The 20,463-nt window shown below is 44.9% G+C and overlaps 1 protein-coding gene across 5 annotated transcripts in view; it reads left to right on the forward strand.

Annotated features, from left to right (window-relative positions):
* cspp1a (centrosome and spindle pole associated protein 1a) overlaps nt 1-20,463 on the forward strand; it is a 284,247-nt gene that overhangs the window by 179,015 nt on the left and 84,769 nt on the right. For all 5 annotated transcript variants that reach the window (XM_085993101.1, XM_085993102.1, XM_085993103.1 and 2 more), the window contains 2 exons: nt 6,506-6,652; nt 14,813-14,914. In XM_085993101.1, coding sequence (XP_085849227.1) covers nt 6,506-6,652; nt 14,813-14,914 — 249 coding nt within the window. The remainder of the gene's footprint in view (nt 1-6,505; nt 6,653-14,812; nt 14,915-20,463) is intronic.

The raw sequence follows: 20,463 nt of genomic DNA on the forward strand, positions 1-20,463 counted from the left end.
AATCTCTTATGCAGGACCTTATCGAAAGCCTTCTGAAAGTCCAAATACACCACATCCACTGGTTCTCCCTTATCTATTCTACCAGTTACATCCTCTCAAAATTCCAGTAGATTAGTCAAGCATGATTTACCTTTTGTAAATCCATGTCGACTTTGTCCGATCCTGTCACTGTTTTCCAAGTGCTCTGCTATTGCACCTTTTATAATGGACTCTAGCATTTTCCCCACTACCGATGTCAGGCTTACCGGTCTATAATTCCCCATTTTCTCTCTACCACCTTTTTTAAATGGTGGGGTTACATTAGCTACCCTCCAATCCATGGGAACTGTTCCAGAGTCTATAGAATTTTGGAAGATGACCAGCAATGCATCTACTATTTCTAGGGCCACTTCCTTAAGTACCCTAGGATGTAGATTATTAGGCCCTGGGGATTTATCGGTCTTCAATCCCATCAATTTCCCTAACACCATTTCCCTACAAATACTGATTTCAATCAGTTCCTCCCTCTCATTAGACCCTATGTTCCCCGACATCTCTGGGAGGTTATTTGTGTCCTCCTTTGTGAAGACAGAACCAAAGTATGTATTTAATTGGTCTGCCATTTCTTTGTTCCCCATTATAAATTCCTCTGATTCTGACTGTAAGGGACCTACGCTAGACTTCACCAATCTTTTTCTCTTCACATATCTATAGAAGGTTCTACAGTCAGTTTTTATGTTCCCCGCAAGCTTACTCTCATACTCTATTTCCCCCTCTTAATTAACCCCTTTGTCCTCCTTTGCTGAATCCTAAACTGCTCCCAATCCTCAGGTTTGCTGCTTTTTCTGGCCAATTTATATGTCCTCTCCTTGGATCTTATGCTGTCCCTAATTTCACTTGTTAGCCATGGTTGAGCCACCTTTTTTGTTTTATTTTTATGCCAGACAGGGATGAACAAATTCTGTAGTTCATCCATGCGATCTTTAAATGTTTGCCATTGCCTATCCACCGTCAACCCTTTAAGTAACATTCCCCAATCCATCCTAGCCAACTCGCGCCTCATACCATCGTAGTGTCCTTTATTTAAATTCAGGACTCTAGTCTCTGAGTCAACTACTTCACTCTGCATATTAATGAGGAATTTTATCATATTATGATCGCTCCTCCCCAAGGGGCCTCGCACAACAAGATTGCTAATTAATCCTTTCTCATTACATAATACCCAGTCTAAGATGTCCTGATCTCTAGTTGGTTCCTCGACATATTGGTCCAGGAAACCATCCCGTATACACTCTAGGAATTCCTCCTCCACAGTATTGTTAATAATTTGGTTAGCCCAATCTATATGTAGATTAAAGTCACCCATGATGCCCTTATTGCACGCGTCTCCAATTTCCCATTTAATGCCATCCCCAACATCAGCATTACTGTTTGTGGGCCTGTATACAACTCCCACTAACGTTTCCTGCCTTTTGGTATTTCTCGGCTCTACCCATACAGATTCCACATCATCAGAGCTAATATCCTTCCTTACTATTGTGTTAATCTCCTCTTTAACCAGCAATGCTACCCCACCTCCTTTTCCTTTTTGCCTGTCCTTCCTGAATATTGAATACCCCTGCATGTTGAATTCCCAGCTTTGGTCACCCTGGAGCCATGTCTCCGTAATCCCAATTATATCATATCCGTTTACATCTATTTGCGCAGCTAATTCATCCACCTTATTACGAATGCTCCTCGCATTAAGACACAAAGGCCTAGAAATTCAGTATAGCCACGTTTGGGGCGCTACAGCCGGGCGGCCGTTAAACTTCGCGCCACCTTCGCCGATATTCAGTGGCATCGCCCCAAGAGGTTGCTGCTGCGCTAAAACAGGCGATGCACGACTATCATTAGGCGCTAAGCCGGCGGCCCGGGGCGAAACCCCCGAGGGCGGGCGCAGCGCAGGTGCGGTGAGTTGCTGAATGACGGCAGACACTCTGGCGCCGGTGAGCTCTTAAAGGGGGAGGGTGGATTTGTTTTTTTGAAAGGCTGAGACTGCTCGATTTGTGTTTTTGGGGGGGGCTTCTCTCCATTAGTTTGTTATGTGGGAAGGGCACAGAGGTATCAAAGTAATAAATGTTCTTAAATCGCACTGTCCATGCTTTCTTTTGGAAGTCCTGGTTGCCCTGCTCGGCTGAGGGCTTGTGGAGCGGCTACATTCATCTTGTGCCCATTCCCTGAGAGGGGGCCTAGAACCGACGTTCAATAAGCCGCCGACGGGCGGCCCTTGCACTTTCTGCCTCCCTCCTGTGCTGGTCCTCCTCCTCCTCCTCCTCCTCTGGTGGTCCTCCAATGTCTGGTGGCAGTGGCTGAGTCCTGCGGATAGCCAGGTTGTGCAGCATGCAGCACACGACCACGAAATGGGAGACTCGCTCAAGCGAGTACTGTAGGGCTCCTCCGGAACGATCCAGACAGCGGAACCATTGCTTCAGGACGCCGATTGTTTGCTCAATGAGGTTCCTGGTTGCTTGATGGCTGTCATTGTATCCCTCTTCAGCAGGGGTGCTGGGCGCACGGAGCGGGGTCATCAGCCAGGTACACAAAGGATAGCCTTTGTCCCCGAGAAGCCATCCTCGTGGGTGAGGCTGGGCCTGGAACATGTCTGCCACAGAAGTCTGGCGCAGGATGAAGGCATCGTGGCTGCTGCCTGGAAAGCGGGCATTGACAGCTAGGATGATCTGCCTGTGGTCACACACCAACTGCACGTTGAGCGAATGGTAGCCCTTCCGGTTGCGGTAATCCTCGGCATGCTCTAGAGGTGCCCGCAAAGCCACATGCGTGCAGTCAATGGCGCCCTGCACCATGGGGAAGCCCGCTAATGCTGCAAAGCCCATTGCACGCTGTTGCTGCTTGACAAGGGCCATGGAGAAGGAGATGAACTGACGTCTCCTTCTGAAAAGGGCATTGGTCACCTGGCGGATGCAGCAATGTACGGCAAACTGGGAGATGTTGGAAATGTCCCCAGCAGCGGATTGGAAGGAGCCGGTGGCATAGAAGTTGAGAGACACCGTTACCTTCACTGCCACCGACAGAGACGTCCTGCTCCTCAGCTGTGGCTGCAGATCTCCGCGAAGCAGGTGGCAGATCTCAGTGACCACCGTCCTTCGGAATCGCAGCCTCCGAACACACTGCTCGTCAGACATGTTCAGATATGGGAACTGCTGGCGGTATACCCTGGGTGGGTAAGGCCTCCTTAGCCGACGCCTGTTGCCCCTTCTCCCTCTGGCCATGACTGCCACTCTCTCATGGTGTCTCTGAGCCCTTTGAATGCAATGGAGAAGGCCAACGTTTGCACCCATTGCAGCCCCCATTATATTTTTCCAATCAATGCTATGGCTCTGAAGTTAAAGACAAGTGCAAAGCTGTGACCTGAAGCCACAAGTACCTGTGCGAGTGTTGAGCCAAACCAGAAAGCTCTCTACCTTTGTCTCTCTGCAAAGATCCGTCTCTCACAAAGAAGGAGTGTTGCAAAATGGCTGCCGTTTCTACTGCAGGAGGAGTGCCCTTTAATTTGCGCCCCCCGCAGTGACTGGGAACCGTTCCCCTCTACCAGTCGCTAGGGGCGCCAGGCGCGCAATAGGCCGGTGCCACTGAATTTCCGGTTTGGGGCGCACAAAGGGCGTTGCACGATGAAATTACATCAGGATCTGCGCGCGCAGCTGAGTGCGCGCAAAGGCTTTGCGCCGCCGCTAAATCTTTACTGAAGTTGGGGAGAGGCGCAGATCGCGCAGCGCCCGGCCGCTAGACGCCTAGTGCCCCACTTCTCCTCCTCCTAAGGCGCTAGCGGCTGGCGCAAACAACTGAATTTCTAGGCCAAAGCCTTCCGGTCTTTTTTTTTTAACACTCTTAGTCCTTTTAGAATTATTATTTACTGTGGTCCTGTTTGATTTACACCCTTGATTTCTCTGCCTTCCACTTTTGCTTTTCTTCTTCCTGTCTTTTGCTTCTATCCTTGCTTCCCTTTCCTCTGTCTCCCTGCACAGGTTCCCAACCCCCTGCCATTTTAGTTTAAACCCTCCCCAACAGCACTAACAAACACTCCCCCTAGGACATCGGTCCCGGTCCTGCCCAGGTGCAAACCGTCCAGTTTGTACTGGTCCCACCTCCCCCAGAACCGGTTCCAAAGTCTCAGGAATTTGAATCCCTCCCCCTTGCACCATTCCTCTAGCCACATATTCATCTGAAATATCCTTCTATTTCTACTCTGACTAGCACGTGGCACTGGTAGCAATCCTGAGATTACTACCTTTGAGGTCCTATTTTTTAATTTACCTCCTAACTCCCTATATTCAGCTTTTAGGACCTCATCCCATTTTTTACCTATATCTTTGGTACCTATATGCACCATGACAACTGGCTGTTTACCCTCTCCCTCCAGAATGCCCTGCAGCTGCTCCGAGACATCCTTGACCCTTGCACCAGGGAGGCAACATACCATCCTGGAGTCTCATTTGCGGTGACCTTTTAGCAGTTGTAACGGCAGCTTTTGTTTCCTTTTAGTTGCGCACAATAAATGTCTTTGTTTTCCTGAGAATTACATTCTTTTAACCTATCCTTCTCCTAGTTGAAGATTTCCCTCTGTTGACCTGTTGCTAACTTTCCTGGCCAGTTAATTTGGACCAGGTTGCCTTTTATGTGGCCAAACTTTGACTTTGTCCAGTCCAGTGATCTTATCTTTCTCTTTTTGCATTATCCAATTGTATTCTTACTTTGAACCTAATAAGGTTGGGATTACTATTTTCCAATTGTTCTACTCCATCAGTTATTTGCCTCATTTTATTTCACAACTAAATCAAGCAATGCTCCTTTCCTTGTTGGATTAAAAACATATCGATCTAGGAAACAGTACTGATGCATTCTAAACAAAGTCATTTAAAACTCAAAATACAGTTAAGTGTATAAATGAAATGTAATTACTCATGTCCGAATCACTGCTACTGAGGCTAAACTCCACACTCTTCTGGCCTCACACTTCACTGGCTCTTTGTCGGTTGAGAACCGATCATTTTTAACTTTCCGGTTTTGTCTGGAAGGCTTGTAAGCTATACTTATTTAGGGGACTGGGTGATGTATAAAATTACCAAATTACCTATGATTAGGCACACTCACCTGAAAACAACAAGATAGCACGGTAAATAGCAATAACACTCTTTTGCAGTAGAGGTAGCGCTTCTGAGGTTGAGATCAAGTTATGCTGGGTTATGAAAAGGCTTTTGGATCTGTTAAACTTAACCAAAGAGAGCTTGATTCTGGATGCAAATGTTTCATTTTCTCATACTACTATCCCACATTTTGATCACAATAGTCACCACTGTGAAAAAGCATCAACTTACTTTGATGACCCAGAAATGTTGACTTGTTCACAATTGAATTGTTTGGTTGGCTGCAATAAAGATAATGGCCCAGATTTTGCTGTGAGCAGCGAAGGAGCGGCTTTTGCCATTCACCTTGCGTACAGCTGCCCACAGACTTTTAACGGGCTTGTCAGCGCAGATTTCCAGTCTTCCCTCATCTCTTTCAATTCACTGCCCTCTACAGGGGATCTGTGAGCAGGCAAAGCAGCAGGGAAGCTTTTTAACCAATCAGATTGAGGAATCCTCAGAGACAGCAAAGCAGGATGTAAAAAACAGGAAACATAAATTATCTTTAAAGCATTGTACATGAAACAAGATAAAGATTGGATTATAGACATGGGATTAAGTGAAAGACATAAAAGAGCAAAACACAAACTATATAAAAAATTATTTTCATTTAAAAAAAAATAAATAAAATCTGCAACATTTATTTTCTTCTGAGTGAATGAGACCCCACATTTGTAAAATTAATTTTTCAGGGCCAAAGAAGATGTTCAGTAGTAATTATGACTTACTACGCTGTTAAAATTTCAGTTATTCCTGATTGAACAAAGCTTAAGTTTTTCATCGGTCTTTAATGCGATAATCGTGGATAATTAGCCGAACTTCATGCCATGACCTCTACGCAGATTCCATCAGCGAAGACTGCAACAGCACAGCCTCTGAACGAGCAGGGTATGACTGACAGCTACTTCCGAATTTCCGCATTTAGCTGTGCACTTGTGGACACCAAAAGTTGCTGTCAGTTTTACCCAGTAATAACGGCGAACGCTAACAGTGTCGCTGTTATTAGTACAGCAAAATCCAGGCCATTGTTTTGGGAGGAGGGACTGTTGAGGTTGTTGTGACAAACACTAAACAGTCCTCTCTTTTTAATGTAGAAATCTTTAAGAGGCACACGATAATTGTAGTACTGAAAGTTATTAACTAAAAGGTTTTGTGATCCTGGGCATGTTACTGAAAGGATACCTACATATCAAGGTTAGTGAAAATATTCTCAAAGACATCGGGACTTGCCTATGAGAGCTGATCTAAAATATGGGAGCTGAAGAATCTAGTGTAAGAAGGGTAGAAAAAAACTCCTAAATGCAAGTGTTAAGGTAACTTTTTAATTTAACTCCACCCTGCAGCAAAGGATTAAAAATGAAGAAATTGTACGGTTGGCTGAAGAACGTCGTAAGGTAGCAGAAAGAAAACGAAAGGAGGAGGAAGAAAAACAGGAGGTGATGTTTCGACAGCAACTCAAGAGGGAACAATCAGCAAGGATAGAGGAGAAGGTATACTAAACTTTTCAGTTTTAGAATTTTAAAAAAATCTTCAAAGGTTGAAAGTCTGTTCAAAGTACACCCATCTTTTATTGGTGGGAGAAAAAAATTGATATCAACATATTCACTGACATTTATTCATAATTCCTTGGCTTCAGTTTTAATTATCAGGGTGGCTTTAGCATTGAAAAAGGAAGATGGCGATTGATATGGAGAAGGGGTTCCATTTACAGGAGCCTCCTATCCTGGCCCTACTGCAAAGACCCAAGGATGCTGAAGTATCCTTACATACTCACCTGAGGAATGTAATGCCAGTATTCTTTGTCAGCTAGTGGGAGAATATCCTTGGGCAAGCCATAAATGATCTAGAAGATATTTCTATAAATTGCGTTTTCTGAGGTTTCCCATTACTTGCATGGATGTCGACTGCAACAAAAAATAATTTGGGGAAAATTGTTTCACACAGTCATATTATTGTTCAGCTCTGGTCAGCTTTATTGTATCCCCAAACTTCAAAACTGTTTCTTTTCATACAGCCACTTGCTAAATTAATGATCCTCTTCCAAGTATTGGTGAATTATGGCAAATTCTTTAGATCTTTTTCCTGTACAAACAACTGGAGCCGTGGATCAAGAGGCCTTATTGGCAGCACTTTAAAAAAAATTATTTCATAGGATGTAGGCACCGCTGGCAAGGCCAGCATTTATTGCCTATCCCTAATTGCCCTTGAGAAGGTGGTGAGCCGCCTTCTTGAACCTCTGCAGTCAGTGAGGTGAAGGTACTCTCACAGTGCTGTTCGGGAGGGAGTTCCAGGATTTTGACCCAGCAACGATGAAGGAACAGTGATATATTTCTAAGTCAAGATAGTGTGTGACTTGGAGGGGAACTGGAGGTGGTGGTGTTCCCATGCGCCTGCTGCCCTTGTCCTTCTAGGTGATAGAGGTCGGGGGTTTGGGAGGTGCTGTCGAAGAAGCCTTGATGAGTTGCTGCAGTGTATCTTGTAGGTGGTACACACTGCAGCCACAGTGCGCCAGTGGTGGAGGAAGTGAATGTTTAAGGTGGTGGATGGGGTGCCAATCAAGCGGACTGCTATGTCCTAGATGCTGTCAAGCTTCTTGAGTGTTGTTGGAGTTGCACATATCCAGGCAAGTGGAGAGTATTCCATCACACTCCTGACTTGTGCCTTGTAGATGGTGGAAAGGCTTTGGGGAGTTAGGAGCTGAGTCACTTGCTGCAGAATACCCAGTCTTTGACCTGCTCTTGTAGCCACAGTAATTATGTGGCTGGTCCAGTTAAGTTTCTGGACCCCCAGGATGTTGATGGTGAGGGATTCAGTGATGGTAATCCCATTGAATGTCAAGGGGAGGTGGCTAGACTTTCTTTTGTTGGAGATGGTCATTGCCTGGCACTTGTGTGGCGCAAATGTTACTTGCCACTTAACAACCCAAGCCTGAATGTTGTCCATGTCTTGCTGCATTATCTGAGGAGTTGTAAATGGAACTGAACACGCTGCAATCATCAGCGAACATCCCCACTTCTGACCTTATGATGGAGGGAAGGTCATTGATGAAGCAGCTGAAGATGGTTGGGCCGAGGACACTGCCTGAGGACCTGCTGCAGCGATATCCTGGGGATAAGATGATTGGCCTCCAACAACCACAAGCAGCTTCCTTTGTGCTATGTATGACTCCAGCCAGTGGAAAGTTTTCCCCCTGATTTTGATTGATTTCAATTTAATCGGGCTCCTTGATGCCAAACTCTGTCAAATGCTGCCTTGATGTCAAGGGCAGTCACTCTCACTTTGCCTCTGGAATTCAGCTCTTTTGTCCATGTTTGGACCAAGGCTATAATGAGGTCTAGAACAGAGCGCTCTTGGCAGAACCCAAACTGAGCAGTGATGAGTAGGTTATTGGTGAGTAAATGCAGCTTAATAGCACAGTCGACGACACCTTCCATCACTTTGCTGATGATTGAGAGTAGGGTGATGTGGCGGTGAAATTGGTCGGATTGGATGTGTCTTGCTTTTTGTGGCCAGGACATACCTGGGCAGTTTTCCACTTTATCGGGTAGATGCCAGTGTTGTAGCTGTACTGGAACAGCTTGGCTTGAGGTGCAGCTAGTTCTGGAGCACAAGTCTTCAGCTCTACAGCCGGGATATTGTTGGGGCCCATAGCCATTGCTGTAGCCATTCACATGGAGTGAATCGAACTGGCTGAAGACTGGCTTCTGTGATGCTGGGGACCTCAGGAGGAGGCCAAGATGGATCATCCACTCGGCACTTCTGGCTGAAGATGGTTGCAAATGCTTCAACCTTGCCTTTTGCACTTGCGTGCTGGGCTCTGCCATCATTGAGGATGGGGGTGTTCATGGAGCCTCCTTCTCCCGTTAGTTATTTAATTGCCCACCACCATTCACACCAGCATTCATAACTGGATGTGGCAGGACTGCAGAGCTTTGATCTGATCTGTTGGTTGTGGGATTGCTTAGCTCTGTCTATAGCATGCAGCCTCTGATGCTTAGCATGCATGTATTCCTGGGTTGTAGCTTTACCAGGTTGGCACCTCATTTTTAGGTACGCCTGGTGCTGTTCCTGGCATGCTCTTCTATGCTCCTCATTGAACCAGGGTTGGTCCCCTGGCTTGATGGTAATGGTAGAGTGAGGAATGTGCCGGGCCATGAGGTTACAGATTATGGTGATATACAATTCTGCTGCTGCTGATGGCCCACAGCGCTTCATGGATGCCCAGTTTTGAGCTGCTAGATCTGTTCTGAATCTATCCCATTTAGCACAGTGGTAGTGTCACACTGCACGATGGAGGGCTTCCCTCAGTGTGAAGGCAGGACTTCGTCTCCACAAGGACTGTGCGGTGGTCACTCCTACCGATACTGTCATGGACAGATGCATCTGCGACAAGTAGATTGGTGAGGATAACGTCAAATAGGTTTTTACCTCTTGTTGGTTCGCTCACCATCTGCCACAGGCCCAGTCTGGCAGCAATGTCCTTCAGGACTCGGCCAGTTCGGTCCGGTCAGTAGTGGTGCTACCTAGACACTCTTGATGATGGACATTGAAGTCCCCCACCCAGAGTACATTCTGTGCCCTTGCTACTCTCAGTGCTTCTTCCAAGTGGTGTTCAACATGGAGGAGTACTGATTCATCAGCTGAGGGAGGGCGGTAGCTGGTAATCAGCAGGAGGTTTCCTTGCCCATATTTGACCTGATGCCATAAAATATCATGGGGTCTGGAGTCAATGTTGAGGACTTCCAGGGCCACCCCCTCCCGACTGTATAGCACTGTGCTGCCACCTCTGGTGGGTCTGTCCTGCCAGTGTGACAGGACCTACGCTGGGATGGTGATGTTCCTAGTGTTTATGTCCTCTTACCAATGTACACTGGTGTTTGTACTTAGTCTTATTATGATTGGGTTGGTTAGCACTCAAATTCCTGCCATAGCTAGCTGTCAAGGGCATAGGTGAGCACATTGTCCAACTGACTAATCTCCATCACTATTTCATCTCTACTATTTGGTGGTTTGTAACGCACACCAAGCGTTGTACCATTTTCCCTCCTATTTCTTAATTCTATCCATCTGATCTCAGTGCCATTTATGTTACCTGGGTATTAGTGCTGCTTCCTCCTAGCAAACAATTAAGGATACGGCTTAGCATGAGCACTTTTATATAACAGAGAGTAGTGAAGATCATCTTACTGCTCAGTATGATATTCTTGAAGAAATGGGGTTAAATTGGGCTGTGTAGCACCTGTTTGTCAGGTGCTATGCAGACTCCTAAGACCCAAAACAGCAGGCAGGAAGTGCACCAACTGCCATGTTGGGTAAGGACAAACAAGAGGTGTCCTTTACCCATGTCTGAAGCAAACGTTAGGCTGTTTGCATATACTTCAGGTCCCCGCTGATGCTGGCTGCATTCAGGGAAACCAACCCTAAAGATCACCTACATTTAAAAAAGGTGTTACTTACCACAATTACCATCCCAAATGCTACTGCTGCCTGTCCCCTGATCCTCGATCTTGTTATGTTCATTAATAAATAGACATTCTTATTATGAACACAGCTAGCTTTTGCTAGTTATTTTTATTGAGCACATGTGGACTTCTACAGCATCTTGTAGAGGCTTCCATCTTGACTGTTGCCTTGTGGGTAGCCTAGCCTCATGGGTAATGTAGTCTTAATATATATACAGCTGGGTAGTGTAGTCTTATACATACAGCTCTACTGCTCCACCTAGTGTCCACCACAGAATGACATGTTATCGATCACTACATCCTCCTTTCTTTGAGGTTTAACAAAATCAATATCACTCAACTTTCAAGAAAACAATAAAGATAATATCAGTAACACTTTTGTTAGTGCTCTATAAACATAAACATTTTCAAAACAGTCAACACATTTTCAAAGCTTTACATTGTACTCAAAGATTAAGTCTATCAGGCTCTTTTACTTCACGTGTGGATCTTCTCAACACGGGTAAGTCTGATGTGTCTTCATGAGATTGTTCTGGCGGTGAATGACAAGATGCAGTTGCGGCATTGTCATCAATCTGCTCTTGTATAGATCGAGGTCTCCTTGCGATCTTTGCTTGGAGAGGGTTTTAGTGTTTCCTTCACTCTTCATGCCATAACTCTCAATGTAGTCAATGCACTCTCGAAAAACTGCTGGCAGCTGGATCCCATCATACAGCATAGTCCTCTCAGCAGCCTTGGCTAATGGAACACCAAAGATTGGCCTGAGAGAAGAAGGAGTATCCACCGGAACTGCTTCCTGCTCTGGTGCAGGCTTCTTCTTTTTCTTTTTCTCTTTCCACTGCTTAACAACATCTGCTGCGGTTATATCTTTGGACTTTTTCTCCTTGTGTTTTTCCTCTTTGTGCTTTTCTTGCTTTGGCTTCTCTTTGACCTTAAAGTCTTTTTCTTTCTTCTTGGAGAAACTAGGCTTTTTGAACACATGGATACCCTTTGGCCTTTTCATCCTTGATGGGCTCTCTGCTTCATCACCTGAGTCATCTGGTCTGCTTATGGCACAGTTTATACGGTAGACTCTCTTGACCAGTTCTAAGTCTTCACAAGCTTTGTCACCTAGTATCGAATCAAGTCTTTCAGCCACAACAGAAAACATGAGATGATGCACTTTGTCTTTGACTGTCACTTTAAGTCTGCATACACCTAAGCCATCTATTTTCTGTCCACTATAGCTCTTCAGTAGTACTGACTTTCTGTATTTTGGGCTTTTCTTTCATATTGTTAATGTCACTCATACTGATTAAGTTTGCTTTTGCCCCAGTGTCCAGTTTCAATGTAACTAATGCTCCATTTATCTGCAGTGGGATCATCCATTTGTCCTCTTTTACTGCATTAACTTTATGTTCAGCATTGTCTATGTCTGAGGGCTGCACATTTTCTGTATCTTTTTTGATATCGTCACATGACACCATTCCTACAAAAAATGTCTCACTTAAATCAGTGTCCTCAATCACATTAACTCGTTGCCCTTTCGGCGTTTTTACTTCTGAAAAGCATTGTTTGGCAAAGTGATTCTTTCCATTACACTTTGTGCACATTTTTCCAAACGCTGGGCATTGTCTTAACTGGTGTTTGTAACCACAGCGTTTACAATTAAAAATGTCATCCTCCGATTGCTTTTCATTTCTGTTCTGCCCACGTTTCTTCCCCTTGTGGGACACAGCACCGACAGCAGCACTTACTACAATCGCATCATTATTGATTTCACTGAAAGTCTTCGCATGCTTTTGAGCTAGCTCGCTGGCTTTGCATATTGTCACAGCATTTTCCAATGTTAGTTCGGTTTCTCTCAACAGACGTTCCCTGACTTTTTTATCATGAATACCAAACACAATCTGGTCACGAATCATGGATGCTTTGAGCTCAGAGAAATTACATGTCTGTGCTTTCAGTTTCAGATCAGTTATAAAGCTATCAAAAGTCTCATTTTGTTGCTGTGTCTGAGAACGGAAGATGTATCTTTCATACGTCTCATTCTTTTTGGGAGAACAATGTGCATCAAATTTTTTTAGCACATCTTCTCATTTTTCTCTGTTCTCCGCTGGATTAAATACAAATGTATTAAATACCCCTATCGCCTGTGGGCCTGCAACCGTAAGCAGCAACGCCATCTTCCTTGCGCCTGGCTTCGTACCGAATCCGATGGCTGCAATGTAGAGTTCGAATTGCTGTTTAAAAGTCTGCCAGTTGTAGTCGATTTTTTCTGTGAGATTCAAACGCTCTGGTGGCTTCAAATTCTCCATGTCGCTTTTCACAATTTTCAGCAGATCTTCACCACCCTGGTACCATGTTATGTTCATTAATAAATAGACATTCTTATTATGAACACAGCTAGCTTTTGCTAGCTACTTTTATTGAGCACATGTGGACTTGTACAGCATCTTGTAGAGGCTTCCATCTTGACTGTTGCCTTGTGGGTAGCCTAGCCTCATGGGTAATGTAGTCTCGATATATATACAGCTGGGTATTGCTGGGTACCGCTCTACTGCTCCACCTAGTGTCCACCACAGAATGACATGTTATTGATCACTACAGATCTCCCTCGCTACTGATTGCGATTTTACCCCTCGTCCCCTGATCTCCCTCCCTCCAACCACCAATTGCGATCCCCGCCCAACCCCCAATCTCCCTCTCCCTTGGCCACTCTCTCTCCAAAGCCTCCCCACCCTGAAACCCCAACGTCTTCCCTCCTCGAGGCGCCAAAAATGGGCACTCCTGAATTTCTCCCACACAGTTTGAAATGTGATTACCCTCTGCTGGCAATTTGTTATTTTGATGTGGAGATTGAGGGGATTATTTTGGCTAAAGGTTAAAAACAGGTGTTAAATGGATGCTGTGCTAATAAGAAACGCCTGTTTGAAAGTCTGGATTTAGCATGCAATTTTTGGGCTAATTGATTATTATCATGGTTTAAACGTTCCTGCAGGCGCTGAAACCGACAACTGCAGGTTTAGCACTCGAGCATTGATTAGACGCAATTTTCCTGGAGCTGTGTATGTAGCCTGCTATCACCCACTTCCACCGAAGATGTGAGGAGCGGTGGCTGGCAGAGAAGTCAATGTGGAAGGATGACTCAAGGGCCTAGAGACGGGCCGCCCAGGTTTTCTGACGTGGCACTGAAGGTTCTGGTGGATGAGGTCCAGAGGAGCAGGGATGTCAATTACCTGCAGGGGGGGTAGGATGCCACCTTGCCCTCCTGTCCCCCTCTCCTGCAGCAGCTAGTGCTCCTCTGCCTGGCCTCATGTCCTCCTTCCATTCCTCGTCCAGACCAAGGGGGATTCCTAGCAAGATGCCCATGTCCAAGCACTCCCTTTCTCCTGGTGACTCCTATAAGGTAGACTAGTAAAGCCCTTACTCTTAGATAACGTCCTGAGAATTTGCAGAATAAATGTTGCTAGAGTGTTGGTGAAGTCTTGAGAAAGTGTCCCAGAAAGTCTCCAGATGTGTTTCAGGGGTCCTCTTCAAAGCTCCTGCAGCAAGTGAACATGCAACGGTGAGTACCCCTTTAAGTAGTGCTTGAAATACACACCAACGACCTGTTTACTCCCAAACAGCTGGTCACTGTTAGGAAAGGCAGGCTCTTTAATGAGCGCTATTAGGCATTTTAAGTGGCAATTAGCCCCTCAACAAGCCTCTGGACGGCTGTTCCTAACAGGATCTTCAACTCCTTTACCAAGATGGCATCTTGTGCTAAATGTGGGCTAAGCCAGTGTTACAGCTTAAGACACCATCTTGGTCACCTTGGAGACTCTTTTGCGCCTAAAATATCCAGGGAAATTCACCCCTCAGTCTTTGTCAGCCACCGTGGCAAAAAATTAGGGCTGAAGAGTGGGATATTCAATGCTGTTTCCTGATTGATAAACATATGGGGCAAAGCTTTCTGCTTTCTCTCCCCTCTTCCCACCAATTCTTCTGTAACAATTATTTGAATGACTGACAGGCTCGTGGGGCTGACTGGCTTACCCCTGTTACTATGTAAGAGTTCTACTTTCCAGCAATAACATCATTCAGCATGATGAGCATAAAGTTTACAAAGTATTAATAAAGTCAAACAAAATGTTGAAAAGAAATTTGTATATTTCAAAGTATTAATAAATTCAAACAAAAAGTTGAAAAGAAATTTGTATATTTCAGAGACCGCCTTCTCCACCTATTCCAACTGTGAAGAGGAAGCAGGTTGCTATTCAGAGAGCTGATTTGTCCCCTGTAGATGGCTCTATCCATGAATTAGACTTGGTGAGTTCTTTCAATTTCTCCTACTCGATAAAGTGAACAATTCAATAATAGTTAATATTGTGCTTTGCACATTGACCTAAGTCAAGTATGAAATTTTCTTGTCTAACCTTAATGGTAATTAAGTGCACTTTGGCCTCCTCAGATAGGGTTGAAGAATTTTGGAAGAACTGTTAGAAACTTCAGCTTATAGAGCAGAGAGGAAAAAAGTTAGATTGAAATTCTTTCAGTTCTGAAGTTCAGTTTGGTATCCAGCTCAGTGTGTTGGAATGAAAGTCTTCCCTCAGTGATAACTGTAAAAAAAAAAAAAAAAATTAGCTTTTGTATGGTCTCAATCTAATTTTGAGAGTGGGAATCATTAGCATAAAGTTAGTTAAAATGATCACCAATTGGCACTAAATTTGTAGCTTTACTTAGACAAGAATTGCTCAGGTGATGGAACTAAATTGAAATATCTAATCTTTGGTAGCTGGTTACAAAGCTAGGGAGGGGGAGATCATGAAAGGATTTAAACAAGAGGATGAGAATTTTAAATTTGAGGCTTTGAGGAACCAGGAGCCAATGTAGGTCAGCGAGCGCTGGGGTGATGGGTAAGCGGGAATTGGTGCAAGATAGGATACAGGCAGCAAAGACTTGGGGCTGGATTTTCATTCAGAAGTCGGGAAGGAGGCGGGACTACAACTTCCGGTTTTAGTCCCACCTCCATCGAGATGCGGCCAATCCACGCGATTTTCCCTTGATTGACCTTGTTGAGCCTGCCCAGTGGGCTCAGCAGGCCAATTAAGGGCCACCCGGCAACAGGTGACATCACAGACTGGAATTTCATCTGTCAAGACGTGTTGACAGATGAAATATCAGTGTTTCACAGCTGTTTGAAGCTGTCAAACACTGACAGTCTTACTTCTAACCTGAGTCCTGCTATGCAGACTCAGTTAGAAATCTCGCCGGCATTAAAAGCTGAAGGTTGTCACTTTTGACAGCTTGTGGCCATTCTGCTTTCTGTGCCGGCTGAATGATGGACTCCCGAAGCCTAGAGGAAGGAAGGCTGTAAAGGTAAGTACAGGTAATTTAAATTTCTTTACACACTTTAGACACACCAAACACACTTACTTTTGCACTCATGCACCCATCACTCACCTGAACACCGACATCTTGACCCCTCCAAGTCCTTCAACCCGACGGCCCGCCTCCTCTAACCTGGCGTGGTTTGGAGCCGTCGAGAATCCCACACGACACCCTTCAAAATAGGGATTAGGATAAAAACTGCCTGTTAACAGGCAGTTAATTGGCACTAATCCCTTCCCGCTTCGGGTCGGCGGGTCCCAGTGCGGGGCGGGTACCCGCCTCCTTTGAAACTTACGTGGAGGTGGGTTTTGGGCGGGATGGTGTCGGGACCCCCGAATTCAGGATTTTTGCCACCCGCACGCCTCAAACCCCGCCTTACGGCCCACTGAAAATCGAGCCCTTGGTTTATGGTGGGTGGGAGGCCAGCCAGGAAAGCAATGGAATAGTGGAGTCTGAAGGTGATAGAGGAATGGATGAACGTTTCAGCAGTAGGTGGGCTGAAGTGGGCAATGTTATGGAGTGGAAAGCCGTCTTTGTAATGGAGAGAATATGGGATTGGAAGCTCACCTCAGGCTCAAATAGGACCCTGAAGTTGCGAACATTGTGATAGTGTCTGGGGAGGGGGATGAAATCAGTGGCGAGGAGGGTATAGAGTTTGTGGCGGGGGTCGAAGTCAATGTCTTCAGTCTTCCCAATGTTTAACTGAAGGAAATTGCTGGTTGTTGACAACACAGAGGCAGTGGAAGATTTGAAAGAGATGGAGCTGGGTGTCATCAGCATCCATGTGGAAGCTAACCTCATATCTTGTGATGTCGCCATGGGGTGTTGGATAAATCCTTTACCCTTTAAACAGATTTATAAAGCTAGAGACAATATTATTCACTTGATTTATTATTGACAGAACATTAATCTTAAACACCCATACGGAGCAGCGCACATTAGCCTTACGGCAAAAACTTAGAAGTGTGGATTTTAATGAGGAATCGTGATGATGGCTTCTCCAAGCCTGTTCACGCCACCAGGCCTCGAAGGTAACAAGAGGTCTCTTGCTTTCTAAGTAAAAATGCTGTGCCGCTTCTTTATACCATTTTCTTTATGGTCTGCTCCCTGCTGGATGCAACACCATCTGATGCTTTATGACCACCCAGTTGTTTGAACCGATTGCCAAACAGAAATGAGAGACCACATTCCTTTTCACACTATACTATTACTTTCTATCATTGCTTTTCCCGAGCCATAGTTTTGTTGTAAACCTTTGATGCATGCTCTTATAGTAACATATTGCCTTTTATATTGCAGCAATCCTCCATCAAGGATTATGGGGAGTGGGCGGGAAAGTGGCGTTGAGTCCAAGATCAGATCAGCCATGACCTTATTGAATGGCGGGGAGGCTCGAAGAGCCGAATGGCCTACTCCTGCTCCTAGTTCTTATGTCCTCACGCTACCCCCTGCTGTGATAAAAAGACGGTTTTAAAAACTTGTGTTTCAATCTTAATTCATTAAGCTCAATATTTCTCCACTTAGCTTATTTATTTATATGTGCCTATCTTTACAGTACAATGTCCTTGGTCCTGGAATTAATCTTTCTCTAATGTCATCAGCATTATTGCAGGAAAAAGAGAGGCTTTTCGAGAACACAATTTAAGCCAATTCTATCTACATTACTGTTCTCTCATTGTTAGAAATAAAAGTAATGTAAAAACATAGCGGTATTCTTGCATGTGGAGCATGTATAAGAGGAGGGGGCCAAGGATATTTTGGGGGTAGGGAAGAAAAACCATTGCTGGAGATGATCTAGCTACGATTAGATAGATGAGTTCAACCAAGCAAGGACAGTCCCACTGAGCTGGACAATGCATGAGATTCATTGGAGGAGGATGGTGTGATCAACCGTGTCAAAGGCTGCAGAGAGGTAGAGAAGGATGAGGTGGTACAGTGTGTCACAGTCACAATTGTAGAAGGTGTCATTTGTGACTGATTTGAGCCATTTCAGAGCTGTGGCATAAGAACATAAGAAATAGGTGCAGGAATAGGCCATTCGGCCCTTCGAGACTGCTCCGCCATTCAATGCGATCATGGCTGATCTTCTGCCTCAATTCCATTCACCGGCCCTATCGCCATATCCCTTGATGCCCTTACTAGTCAGAAATCTATCGACTTCTGTTTTGAATATACCCAATGACGAGCCTCCACAGCCCTCTGGGGTAGAGAATTCCAAAGATTCACCACCCTCTGTGTGAAGAAATGTCTTCTCATCTCAGTCCTGAATGGCCTACCCTTTATCCTGAGGCTGTGGCCCCTGGTTCTAGACTCCCCAGCCAAGGGAAACATTCTCCCAGCATCCACCCTATCAAGCCCTGTAATAATTTTGTATGCTTCAATGAGATCCCCTCTCATTCTTCTGAATTCAAGAGAATACAGGTCTAGTTTACTCAATCTCTTATACAACAGTCCCGCCATCCCAGGAATCAATCTCGTGAACCTTCATTGCACTCCCTCTATGGCAAGTATATCCTTCCTTAGGTAAGGAGACCAAAATTGTACACAGTGCTCCAGTTGTGGTCTCACCAAGGCCCTATATAATTGGAGTAAGACTTCTTTACTCCTGTACTCAAATCCACTTGTAATGAAGGCCAGCATACTATTTGGCTTCCTAATGGCTTGCTGCACCTGCACATTCACTTTCAGTAACTCATGTACAAGGACACCCAGGTCCCTCTGAGCACCTGCATTCCCCAATCTTTCACCATTTAGGAAATACTCTGCCTTTCTTTTTTCTACCGAAGTGGATAACTTCACATTTATCCACATTATAATCCATCTGCCATGTTCTCGCCCACTCACTGAGCCTGTCAAGATCCCCTTGAAGCCTCTTCACATCCTCTTCGCAACTGACACTGCCACCTAGCTTTGTGTCATCAGCAAATTTGGAAATGTTACATTTAGTCCCCTCATCCAAATCATTGATATAGATTGTCAATAGCTGGGGCCCAAGCACCGATCCTTGTGGTAACCCACTAGTCACAGCCTGCCATCCTGAAAAAGACCCGTTTATCCCTACTTTGTTTTTTGCCTGTTAAGGAGACCTGATTTGGAGAGCTTCAAACATGAGATGCAAGAGTAATAGGCACAGATTTTGGATGTAACAACACATTTGAGGACTTTGGAGAGGAAAGAGAGTTTGGAATTAGGGTAGTAGTTTACAAGGACTCTGGTCGAGGGTGGGTTTTTTGATGAGGGGGATGATGGTGGTTTTGAAAGGGAGGGGGCAGTACCTGAGGAGAAGAAGGAAAGTTGCTCTTTGGAATGATCTTGGAGTAACAGCCCACCCAGATCTGCCGAATACGCTCAAGTCTGCACCTCTTTGACTTGAGTGAAGATGGCATTAACAATGGGTACAAATGAGGGGGCAGAGTAAGGGTTTTACTGGGGACAAGACTAGACAGACTAAAAGTTTGGAAGTGTAGTCATATGTGACTTGGGGACAGTTCATTCCAGGGGCAGACGCGGAAGGAAGTGGGGTTGAAAGGGGTTAGTGTGTGTGTGGGTGGTGAGGGAAAATAGATTTAAGGTGTAAGACGGTACATGAGCAGTGGTGTACATTCAAGGAGATATTTCACAACTTTCAAGAAAAATATATTCCACTGAGGAAAAAGGGGCGTAAATGAAAATACAGCCATCTGTGGCTAAGTAATTAAGAAGTCACACGACACCAGGTTATAGTCCAACAGCTTTATTTGAAATCACAAGCTTTCGGAGCGCTGCTCCTTCTTCAGGTGAAGTGGAGAAATGCATAAAGACACAGCTTATATAGTCAGAGAATCATGTCAGATGTTTACAGGTAACCTTTCCAACTGCCATTTATCAATGTGTCTTTATGCATTTCTCCACTTCACCTGAAGAAGGAGCAGCGCTCCGAAAGCTTGTGATTTCAAATAAAGCTGTTGGACTATAACCTGGTGTCGTGTGACTTCTTACATTTGTCCACCCCAGTCCAACTCCGGCATTTCCACACCATAAGTAATTAAGGATAGTATCCGACTGAAAACAAGGGCATATAAAGTAGCCAAATCTAGTGGGAGGATAGAAGATTGGGAAGCATTTAAAAGCCAGCAAAGAATAACTAAAAGATTAATTAAGAAAAGGAAGATAGATTATGAAAGTAAACTAGCAAAAAAAATAAAAACAGATAGCAAGCGTTTCTACAGTTATATAAAAAGAAAAAGGGTGGTTAAAGTGAATGTTGGTCCCTTAGAGGACAAGACCGGGAAATTAGTAGTGGGGAACATGGAGATGGCAGAAACGCTGAACAAATATTTTGTATCAGTCTTTACAGTAGAGGACACTAAAAATATCCCAACACTGGACAAACAGGGGGCTATGGGGGGGAGGAGCTAAACACGATTTAAAATCACTAAGGAGATGGTACTCGGTAAGATAATGGGACTTAAGACTGATAAATCCCCTGGACCTGATGGCTTACATCC

Source organism: Somniosus microcephalus, chromosome 7 (assembly GCF_052327205.1).
Source record: "Somniosus microcephalus isolate GS21.2 chromosome 7, FLI_Smic_1.0, whole genome shotgun sequence".
Classification (NCBI taxonomy): domain Eukaryota; kingdom Metazoa; phylum Chordata; class Chondrichthyes; order Squaliformes; family Somniosidae; genus Somniosus; species Somniosus microcephalus.